Here is a 12,189-nt window from a genome sequence, read left to right on the forward strand (position 1 = left end):
GCTCTTTTTTTCCACCATGGGGAGGTGGGTTAGGGAGAGGGAGCAGTGATATAGCTGGCATTTTATCAAAGAAGACAAGTATGGAATGAAATAGAGTCCATGGCAGATCACCGACAACTCAGTGTGCGGTAAAGCTGCTGTATTTCCTAATGAACCTTTCTTAGGGTAGAGTGCTGTATATTGTGCCACTTTAAGAAGGACATTGACAAACTGGTAACAAACTGGTTGTCCAGATGTAATCAGGATAATTAGGATCCAGGAGATGATTCAGAAGGAGAGCTGGCTGCAGGAAATGTGGATATTAAGCCTAAAGAGTAGAAGAGATAGAGAGGGAGCTGTCTTAAAATATTTGAAGGCCAAACATGAAGGAGAGGATTTGACTTGTTCTTCTGGAATTAAGAGGACTGAAGCAGGGGCAAAAGGTGGACACTGCAGAGAGGCTGATTTCAATTCAATCTAAAGAAAAGCTTTCTAAGGATTAAAGCTATCACAAAGTGAAATGGGCTGCCTTGAGAAGCAATGGGCTCCACAGTAGAAGGTGAGGGAAGGACATTCCAGGCGTAGCAAATGGTCTTAACACAGGTAATGAAAAAGGAAAGGACAGAAGATGTACAAGAATATGATGGAGGAGATACGGTTAGACAGTAATTTGTCTATTGTCTACAAAGATCTGTGGATTTTAGTAAAGAATAAGCCCAGGGGTGTGCTGGTAAATGTTTAAGAACTAAGTCTCTGAAGAAAAAACAAAGTATGTGCTACACTTTTAAGTTTTATCTGAATATTTTGTTTAGTCGTTTTTCAGTCATGTCTAACTTTTATGGCCATATCTTGGTTTGGTTTTGCTTTGTAAAGATGCTTAGAATGACTTGCCATTTCCTTCTCCAGGTGAGGAAGCAGAGGCAAAGAGGGTTAAGTGACTTGCCCAGGACCACACAACTAGGAAGTATCTGAGGTCAGGTTTGAAGTCAGAAAGAAGAGTCTTCCAGGCCTGGCACTCTATCCACTATGCCATCTAGCTGTCCTGGGTTTCACATACCAGGCTTAATAGTACAAATATTATTCAGGCAATGGAAACACTCTGAAGACCCTTGGGCCACAAAGTGATGTGCTCAGAACTGTTTTAGAAAGAATTTGAGCATTTTAGGGCAGTATGGCCCAGTGGAAAGAATGTTGAACCTGGAGTCAGACAGATACCTATGTTTGAATCCCAGTCATTCTATTTACTCTTGGCAGGACCTTGGGTAAATCACTTAAATTCTCTGGATCTAAGTTTCCTCATTTTTAAAGTGAAAGAGTTGAAATCTATTCATTTTAAGTTTTCTTCTTTCCCTAAATTTTTTAATGATTTCTATCAAAATCTAGAAGATCACTTAACACACAGAACCTGGCGTTAGCAGATTATATAAATACTTATTGATTAGATCAATAGAAGAGATTCTTGATCAGGTGAAATTTGGACCAGATGACCTCTTTCTTCCAATTCAGAGATTCTGTGATTATTTAACTTATATTTGAAGATCAAGATTTGAGATCTTGATGCCAGATGAGATACTTTAAAAACGAGAATAAATGTATGTTTTACCTTTCAAAAGTCACAATGACTTTTGAGTCCTACCAAAGGTATAAAGAGTGAGGGCATTTGGAATTATAGGTTCTTTCCAAGTCCCTATTGTTTTCAAAACAACATAATAAATAATGACGCACATAGAAAAAAGATACTTTAATTGAACTGGCACAGGTTTTTTCAATGTCTGTTTGCTAGTAATCCTATACAGAGGTAGAAAAATGGGTAATATAACTGTTCATAGAGTTAAGTTCAGATTAGTTGACTAGACTGCTTTCTCATTTTTCTTGGAAATGATATTACCAGGTCAATGCAGTGTGTCACTGTAAATGAGAACCTTTTAGACTTTTTGACTTTTGACCAAACAGGGTTTAAACTAATGTGCATGGATGAACCAGTTCTGACCCAGGGAAAACCTGATTTTTAAATTTTTTTTCTTAAAAGAAATTATTTATTTTTAACATTCTTTTCTTTTTCAGTTTTGTATTTCAGATTCTTTCCCTTCCTTTTACCCCTCCTCTTCCCACAGAAATGGCAAACAATACAACATAAATTATAGGGTGAAATCATACAAAATATTTCCATATTAGCCATATTAAAAAAAAAGCCAGAAAATTACACTTCAATTTGTATTCCAAGTTCTTCAGCTCTCTGTCTGGAGGTGGACATCAGTTTTTCATCATGAGTCCTTTGCAAATGTCTTGGATTATTGTATTGATCAGAGTAGCCAAGTCTTTCACAGTTGATCATCGTTACAACATTGCTATACTGTTCACAATGATCTCCCAATTCTCATTTTACTTTGCATCAGTTCAAATAGGTCTTGCCATGTTTTTCTGAAACCACTCCCCTCATCATTTCTTATTGCATAATAGAATTCCATAACAATCATGTGCCACAACTTGTTTAGCCATCCTCCAATTGATGAGCAATCCTTCAATTTCCACATCTTTGCCACCACAAAAAAAAAAAAAAGCTGCTTTAAATATTTCTGTACATGCAGATCCTTTCCATTTGATTTCTTTGGGATACAAACCTAGTAGTGGTATTGCTATGTCAAAGGGTATGCACAGTTTTATAACACTTTGTGCATAGTCCAGATTGTTCTAGAATGGTTGGACCAGTTCACTAACCTATTTTCCTCATCCCCTCAGCATTTGTCATTTCTGATAGGTGTGAGGTGGTACCTCGGAGTTCTTTTAATTTGCCTTTCTCTAATCAATAATGATTTAGAGCATTTTTTTCATATATCTACAGATAACTTTGATTTCTTCTTCTGAAAATGCCTGTTCATATTATCCTTTGACCATTTTTCAGGTGGGGAATGACTCTTATTTTGGAGGCCCAAATTTAATTTGAGGAATTATTTTAAAGTTGTTTGGAGGGGAATACTGAGAGTTCATCTGGGTCTCTATCCTCCAACTGATTGCTAAATTTTTGTTGTTGAGTATCTACATTTCAGAAATCAACAATTGTTGATTTATTGTATTGTTGGTTATTTAGATTTATGAAAGGGTTAATAATTTGTACTTATTTTCCTGAGAGTGGGAGGTTTTTACACATTTACCAGCATACCCTTGTCTTGCTCTAAAAATACTGCTTGAAGTCAGCAGAAGGGGTCGTAGAAGGCCCAGAGAATGAAGTCATCGCTGTTAGAACTAATGCCTGTAGAGTCTATAGCATTAAATAACAACCACTGGCATTTATGTAGTCCATATTCTTTGACCTTGGGGAGTGGGGTGGGGGAGAAAGTCCAAGATATACCAAAATATTCATGGCAACATTTTTTTATGGCAGCAAAAAAACTGAGAACCAAGTGAGTACAGGATAGTATTGTACAATTAGAAATGAATACTATAAGGAGAAACATGGGTAGCTCTGTATGAATGGATGCAAAATGAAATAAGCAGAACTAGAAGAAAAATATATACAGTGACTACAATATAAATGTCATAATTACTAAGAGGAAGGTAGATTGTGAGAAATACGCTTTTACCTCCTGACATAAAGGAGGGAACTATAAAGGAAGAATGTTGTGTATGTGGTCAGATATGGTAACTATTGTCTATTTTGCTTAATTTTTTTTCTTTTGTTAAAAAACAAAGAAGGATTCTGTTCAGAGGCTGGGGGATAAAAGGGATCAAAGTATTTCCTGAAATATATAACCAAAAGATATCAACAAAACATTTTGAAAAGAAGTGAAAAAGAAGGGAAGAATTTTAAGACTGAAGGGGATGGCAAGGGATTTAAATGACTTAAGAAAGGTAGGGAAAGAACCATGATAGTTTAGGTTTGTGGAAGCCAAGAGAAGGGTTGTAAGGAAAGGACTGGTTCACAGTATTGAATAATGCCAAGAAGTTAAGGAGAATTTAGACTAAGAAAGGCCCACTGGATTTTATAATTAAGAGGGCATGAGTGAACTTAGAGAACAGTTTCAATTGAATGATGGGGTTAAAGAAATATTTCTTAGTGACAACTGGTGACAACTATATAGCTTTTACATTTTACTTTAAAAAAATTTTTAAAAATCAGATCAAAAGACATTTTAAATGATTCTTTTACAAAAGGGATTGTAAAGTGAACTGGAGAAATTCATCAATTGGGTCTAGTTGGTGTTCTGGTTAAAAGAAAATGATAGTAGGGCTAAGAATCGAAAATACTCCTCCAGGACCCTAACTAGGAACTTTCTGTACCAGGGTCAAATACCATAAAGCTTGCCTTTGATTGAGAAGGTGGAGGGAATGACAGGATGACAGCTTTCTTCATAGCTAATTATTTTTTGCCAATACCAGTGTTAAGTTCTGTTGTTCATAAACTACTGAAGGACTGCAAATTCTTTCAACATCTTTAAATTCAGTGCCCTCTGAATTTGTTGCTTTGGGCCAAATGCCTTATTTTCTTACCCTGGTTATACCTGTGTATTCAAAAGCTGTTAAATCATCCCATTGACGGTATCCTATGAGTGTTTCTATCCACCTGGATTATTGGACAACAAATCAATTTCTAATGACAATCTAATGCCATATTGATTGGTCCCACTTTGAAAATACTCCCTAGTTAAAGGAAAGGCACAGCCAGTTTTATGCACAGGTAGAGAAGGCAAATCAGTCCCTTGAGTGATCTGATTGGAGGAGCCCCAGTAAAGTCCCTGAATTATCTCTCCAAATGATGTTTCCTCATTCCCATCCTCATTTTTCTGAGTCGCAAACTACTTTCTCCCCTCAACTGCAAATACTTCTAAGGAAGGTTGGAGGCAATATGGTTCCATGAAAAGAGTATAAACTTGAATTCAGTCTTAGGATCAGAGTTTAAATTCCATCTCTGCCATATACTTACCTGTGTGACTTTGGGCAAATCCTTTACGTTCTCCACACTATAGTTTATTTTTAAAAAAATCAATTTCACTTCATTTTTACAAAGATCTGCATTCTCTCCTTTCTATCTTTTTCTGTCTCCCTCATTGATTAAACAAGAAAAACAAATCCCTTGTTACAAATATGAATAGTCAAGCAAATTCCTGCTTTGGCCACTGGGCCATAATTTTGTCATCATCTGTGAAATGAGTAGGTTGGATTAGATGACTGCTAAGATTTCTTCTCAGCAGCTGGTGATGCTATAGTGCATGGAGTACTGGGCCTAAAGTCAGGAAGACTCATCTTCCTGAGTTCAAATCTGGCCCCAGACACTTAGTAGCTGTGTGATCCTGGGCAATTCACTTAATCCTGTTTGCTTCAGTTTCTTCACCTGTAAAATGAGTTAAAGAAGGAAATTGTAAACCATTTCAGTATCTTCGCCAAGAAAACCCCAAATGGGGTCACAAAGAAGCACACAGGACTGAAAAGACTCCAAAACAACAAAAGATTTCTGACAATCCTACGAAGAAGGGACTCCCCCCTCCCTCCCCATATTACTTTCCTTTCCCACAGGAGACTAGTCAGATCGGCTAGGGCAGGAGTGGGAAATCTGAGGCCTTGAAGTCTTGGGTGTGGCCTTTTGACTCAGTCCAAGTTTTTCAGAACAAATGCTTTTATTAAGGGTATTTGTTCTGTGAAATTTGGATTCAGGCAAAGGGTCACACTTGAGGACCTAGAGGGACACTTGTGGCCTTGAGGCCACAAGTTCCCCATCTGCGGTCCAGGGTGAGAGGGTGGGGTGGGGATGGGTTAGTTCTTGAATGAGAGCCAGGAGGCAAAACTCTGCAGACTTCACTACTTTGCCCCGAGTTAACAAAAGATACAGTTTTCCTTCCAGCTTCAGTTTTCCATCCTGGCTGCTACTCACGTAGTTGCAAAAAATCAAAGAGAAGGGGAGCTAGTATTATCCCCCCACAGCTGGAATGGAATGGGAGGGGTGCAAGGGTAGATGCATGCATCCTGTTTGTGCTTAGAAGCTCCTGCTACTTCCTCCTGAGTGACCTAGTTTCTGTTCCAGCTTTCCTTTCTGACTCCCTGACTATTATGTCTTTCTTTGCAGCTCTGGGGCATAATCAAGCAAGGATACAAATGCAAAGGTAGGTCAAGAAAAAGTGGATCTATGTTCTGTTCTAGGCAGGCCAGCAAACTGTTGTTGTTCTTGTTGTAAACTGCCAATAAAATTCCAAGATTGCTGTGTTTTGGCAGGAGTATAATTTGTTCAGCCAAACAAAAATGCTCTGGCGTCAAGGATGAGTATTTTGGCCATTGGTACCTAGAGCTCTGCTGGTGCCAGGTGCTTGACAGGTACAGGCAATCATGGGAAGAGCCAGAAGTTTAATGTTCCAAGAGGATCCGGTTTGATGCCAATAGATGAATAAAGAAACATCTGTCAATCACCTACTAGGGGCCAAGCATTGTTCTTGGCTAGTAAAAGAAAAAAAAAGAAAAAAGCAAAGACAAATTCTGCCCTCAAAGAATTTACTTTCTGATAGGAGGAGACAATTACTGATAAGAGGCTGGTGGCTTTGGAGGGACTCTTTTCACTTGACAGTTCCTCACTGAGTAAGGCCAAGAGAGCAGAATGACCTATGCTATCCAAGAACATTGACAAAGTTGAATTGATCATGTTTCAAGACCAGAAGGGAGTGGGATGCCTGTAAAAGCCACTTGTAGAGGCTGTGGAAGAGAGGGCCAGAGAGTAAATTGTTAAATGAAACATTACTGAAGATTTCTTGAAGTAGTAGACCAGAAGAGGCAATCACCAATCCATATATCAAGGTCTTTGGAGGGACAGAGACAGAAGAGTTGAATCCTCCAGAGCATGATTTCTGATGTGAGTGGCAAGGTAATTGTTGAAGTTAGAGGGTATAAGTTATAAATGAGGTGCTGATCTACATCCTTGGAGAAACTTTCCATACTGGGATTCCCCCATCCAGAAAGGATGAGATCATAAATCTAGACAAAAACAGGCAAACAGGTTAAATTTCACATTTATATAGTATTCTAAGGTTTGCAAAGCACTATACGTTACTGTGTTTGATCTGCTTGACTGACAGCCTTGTGTGTAGTACAATTATTACTATCCCCATTGTTAAGTGACTTGCCCATTATAATATATCTCATAAATGTCTGAGCCCCATTAGCAGATCCCTGGGCTTACTATTGTAATAAAAAGACAAAAATGAGATTATCTTTATCCTCAAGCATCTTATAAAATACAAGATTTTTAATATGGCATCCACAAATTTTTTAATTCAATAACTGTATTTCCATATGATTAGTTTCATTTGTAGTCATATATATTTTACTTTATGCATTCAAAAACATTATTCTGAGAAAGGATCCAAAAGTTTTTCCAGACTGACAGAGGCCTATGATACAAAAAGGTTAAGAATCCTTTTACAAGGAGAATGTATGATTTACAGATAATAAAAGAATTTATAAAGCACTTTAATGCTTTACAAATATTGCAAATGCTTTACAAATATTATCTCATTTTATTCTCACAATAATCCTGGGAGGTAGGTGCTATTATTATCCATTTTTAATAAATGAGGTTTATTGACTTACCAGGGGTCACAGAGCAAGTAAATATCTGAGCCTGGATTTGAACTCATCTTCCTGACTCCAGTTCTAATGCTCTATCCACTGGACCACCTTGCTACTTCACAGGTTTTTGTACAGGTTATATACAACATGAATACATGAGGACATTAACATATGGTAGGCCGTAAGAAAAGGCCTCCTGAAGGAAGTACACACAGATATGCACATATGCCATATTTAGTTTTGACAAGTTAGTCATCGGGAGCAGGTTATATGTTTTCAGTGAAGTATTACCTTAGGCACTAGGTGTATTGAATTAATTACTAATTACTAATTAGTACCTCAGTGACAGCTAGGTGGCACAGTGGATAGAGTTTGAGCTTGGAATCAGAAAGGCTCATCTTCCTGAGTTCAAATCTCCCCTCAAGACACTTCCTAGCTATGTAACCCTGGGCAAGTCACTTAACCTTGTTTGTCTCAGTTTCCTCCTCTGTAAAGTGAGTTGGGGAAGGAGATGGCAAACCACTCAAGTGTGTTTGCCAAGAAAACCCCAAATGGGGTCATGAAGAATCAGACATGACTCAACAACAAAAACCCAGTGGTCTCAGAATTGACTTCATATACCTCCATTTCTATTGGAGCAGTATTTAATTTGGCTTCCTGAGCAAATGCTCAGAATAGGATTACAATTTCACTATTTCTGCCTTTATTAGAAAGACTATTCAGCTAATCAATCGATACTTATTTTAAGAGCCTCTGTGTAGCAGAAGAGAACTAGGAGGCCCTGTAAGAAGATACAAAGGCAGCTAAGATCCTGTCCCTGCACAGGAACACAAACACATACATAAAATATATACATGCTAAGTTATTATTACAGTTATCGTTGTTAATTGTTTTTCAGCAGAGGATGGTAGCTATATAAAACACGTCTTTCTTGTTGCACTAATACTGGGTTAGTGGCATTCATAATGCTCTTGGGTATGTGGTGGAGCTGCTGTTAATTTGGCTCTGGCTATAATCAAAGACAATAAAAATGATGGAGCATTTGAACAGTGAAGTGCGCAAGGGAGCTCGCAGACTTCTGTTTTTTTTTTTCTTTGGCCCTGGGCAGTAGGACCTAGTGATGTCAGAGCAGATCATGGTATAAGCCCACCTTTCTGGGCTCATTGCACATTACCCCCTTTCGTGCACTCTAACCGGAGCCAAACCAGCCTGCTTGCTGGTCCTCACACTTAACATTCAATTTCCCCTAATTCTTATCTCCTGGAATCCCTAGATTCCTTTACTGCCCAGCTTGAAAGCTATCTCTTAGAAGATAAAGCTTTTCTTCTCTCTCCCCTCCTCCCCCATTCCCATGAATAGGGCTGCCCCACCCCCATATTACTCCAAATTTACTTTTAAATTTTATTTTATATTTACTTATTCTTTCCTCCAATAGAATGCAATTTTTTTGAGGTAGGAACTGTTACTAGTTTTGCCTTTATGTTCCCAGTGTCTAGTATACAGCAGGTGCTAAATAAGTGGTTGTTGAATGAAGGAATGAGATGTACATGTTGAACTTTTATAGACTGTGGAGCCAACTGTCACAAGCAGTGCAAGGACCTCCTTGTGCTGGCATGCAGGAAATTTGCAAGAGGGACCTCCATGGGAAGCAGTCATGGTTCTCTGCCAGGCAGCCCGTCACTGCCTCCAGGTAAGTACACTTCTGTTTCTGTTGGTTGCTAGATCTAAGCCTATTCGATCACTCAGATCCCAGGAGGATGAAAAATATATACCATATTGGTCCATATATAGGCTATCCTTTCCTCCCTAAATTGACTCATATAGTACCTGAGAGTAATATATGTCTTCCCCCCCCCCCCCATATGTAGCTATATAACCTATATATGCATGTATTGTTTCCCTTTCAAAGAGACATAATTTTAGGGGCAGTTCATATGCAGTCTGATCCTCTAGACCAAGACTCTTAAACTTTTTTTGTGTTTTGAACATCTTTGGCAATCTAGTAAGACTAGATAGATCTCTTCTAGGAAGAATGTTTTTAAATGAAGAAAATAAAATACATAGGATTACAAAAAACAGTTCTCAAAATATTTAAAATAACAACTTCATGGATCCCATGTTAAGAACTTCTCCAGTCTAGAATAACATCAGTATATTATAAACTTTTAGTAAGTGGCAGCCTGATGCTGGTTTATGTCCTAGTCTTGTGGGTATAGAGGTATCAGGACATGGAAGTATGATTTTTGTGTGTCTTCACCCCTGAGATGCCAGGTCTAAGCTAGAAAGCATCTAAAGGAAGGAAGCCAGATTGCCAAGGTCCTTGAGTCAGCATGCCCCCTGAGGAGCAATGGAAGGCACAGTAGATATTAAGCTCAGAAAAGAGAAGGGGATAGTAAGAAAGGGGTATGATATCTGTCTTCAAATATTTGAAGGCCTGTCATGGAATTAAAACAAAAGATTAGACATCTTCTATTTATCTCTAGAGGATAAAACTAGGAGCAGTGTGTAGAAGATGCAAGGAGGCAAACTGAGGCTTGATGTTCGGAAAAACTTCCTGAACTCAGTTCAGAAAATGGAATAGGCCGGTTCTATGACCGGTAGGTTCCTTCTCACTGGAGGACTACCAGAAGAGGCTGGAAGATGACCACTTGTCAGGCACGATGTGGTGGGGTTGGCCTACATGGTTACTGTGGTCCCTTCCAACTCTAAAAATTCTATAATTCTGTGATACTGTATATTAAATAACATCAGACCCTTTTCCCTTTACAGTTCAGGATGAGGTGTTTGAGTTTCCTGGTGTTGCTGCTGGACATCAAGATCTGGACAGCCGAGCCATCACCCTGGTGACAGGCTCCTCTCGAAAGATCTCCGTGCGCCTTCAGCGGGCCACCACCAGTCAGGCCACTCAGACGGAGCCCATGTGGCCTGAGTCTGGATGGGGTGACTCAGGATCTCATACCTTCCCCAAAATGAAATCCAAGTTCCATGGCAAAGCTGGAAAGGACAAAGGCTTTGCTCGGTGGGAGAATGAGAAACCTGGGGGGCAGGTCAACATGAACATGGTGACTCAGAGCACAGAATATGAACTGGACCAGAATGGAGCAGACACCAATGAAGCCAACCAAGAATGTGAGGTTGGTGTTAGTGATGTATAAAAATGGAATTAAAGTCATAGGATTATAGATTTTAAAGTCAGAGAGGACCCAAGCAGCCATCTAGTCCAACTTCCTTATTTTATTCTTAAAATTAAAAACAATTAAGACTGGGCCTCCTTATCTCACCCAGGCTGACAGTCCAGGTACTACTTAGGGGCTGATCCCACTACTGATTGGCACTGGAGCTTTGACCTTCTTTGTTTCCAACCTGGGCCAGTTATCTTTCCTTAGGTACCCTGATGCTCCATTCCTCCTCAACTCTTACTTCCTGGGACTCACCATACTGATTTAGTGCAGGAATCTGATCACCTTCGCCCACTGTAGCTAAGAAATCCCAGGCTCAAGAGATCTACCAGCCTCAGCCTCCCTGGTAGCAGGGATTATAAGCAGGTACCACCATGCCCAGCCTAGCCCTTCATTGTCCAGACAAGGAAATAAAGACCCAGAGAGATTAAGTAATTTGCCCAAGGTAATAAGTGAGAGACAAATGGAGGATGTAAAGCCAATTACTCTGATACCAAGCCTAAGGCTAGTCAGATTTTTCTTATGGAGGTAACGAGAAGATAAGGCTATCTGAATTCTAGCCCTCTCTCTGCCCACTTACTGAGTGGCCTTGAGCGAGTTACTCTTTGAACCTCAGTTTTCTCAACTGCATTCTAAGAGTATTGGATTAGAGGATTTGTAATCGTGCAGATTTCTAAGGAGAGTCATGTAGGTTTCATGCATTTATTATCAGTGGATAATGTTGGATTTCAAGTCAGGAGGACTCAAGTTTGAATTTTGTCTCAGACATTAACTAGCTGTATAACCCTGGGCAAGGAACCCTCTCTCAAGTCTATTTCCTTAACTGCAAAGTGGGTAAGATAGTAATACCAACCCCCTTGGGGCATTTTGAGGGTTTGATGATGCCTCCTTAGAACTAACTTAGTACCTGGCACACAGGCCCAGCGCTTAATAAATATTTGTTGAATAGACTTGAATGTCCTGGGATGTGAAATAATCAATGTGTAAAATACTTAACCTCCCCAAATGCCATTAGCCTTGCCTGACAGGAACAAACAAACGAGGCTGCCTTAGATGTGAAGTCTCCTTTGTCTGCTCCCACACACAGCTCCATTGTCTGCTCTTTCCTTTGTCCCCACCCCTCTCTTTGTTGGCCTCCTTTCTATTTGTCCCCCTGATCTAAGTTGAGGGGGAGCCTGTTTATTTTAAAGTGTCTGAGAATTAGTCCTGCCCTTTTTCTCAGCCAGACAGATGTCCTTTTATTTATCAGACTGGTGTGAATTTATTGATTTTGCCTTCAGCACAGTTTGGAAAGAGATCTTGGGTTTGTTTTTTGCTCTTCTCCTCAAAATATTTTAGATAAAAAGAAATTCATTATTCAATGACTTTGCCCTCCTACTCCATGAGAAGCTCAACACCCTGTAAACATAGTTTTGAGGGAGAAGGGCACTCTCTACCAAACCTTGGGTGTATAAATCAGAGGAGGTGGGTCTTTGAGTGGAGA

At 39.4% G+C, this 12,189-nt stretch overlaps 1 protein-coding gene across 3 annotated transcripts in view; it reads left to right on the forward strand.

Annotated features, from left to right (window-relative positions):
- The window catches only part of RASGRP3 (RAS guanyl releasing protein 3), a 157,752-nt gene that overhangs the window by 142,997 nt on the left and 2,566 nt on the right, over window positions 1–12,189 (forward strand). For all 3 annotated transcript variants that reach the window (XM_072634144.1, XM_072634145.1, XM_072634146.1), the window contains 3 exons: window positions 6,038–6,074; window positions 9,092–9,217; window positions 10,297–10,661. In XM_072634144.1, coding sequence (XP_072490245.1) covers window positions 6,038–6,074; window positions 9,092–9,217; window positions 10,297–10,661 — 528 coding nt within the window. The remainder of the gene's footprint in view (window positions 1–6,037; window positions 6,075–9,091; window positions 9,218–10,296; window positions 10,662–12,189) is intronic.

This window comes from Notamacropus eugenii, chromosome 1 (genome assembly GCF_028372415.1).
Source record: "Notamacropus eugenii isolate mMacEug1 chromosome 1, mMacEug1.pri_v2, whole genome shotgun sequence".
In the NCBI taxonomy this organism is placed as follows: domain Eukaryota; kingdom Metazoa; phylum Chordata; class Mammalia; order Diprotodontia; family Macropodidae; genus Notamacropus; species Notamacropus eugenii.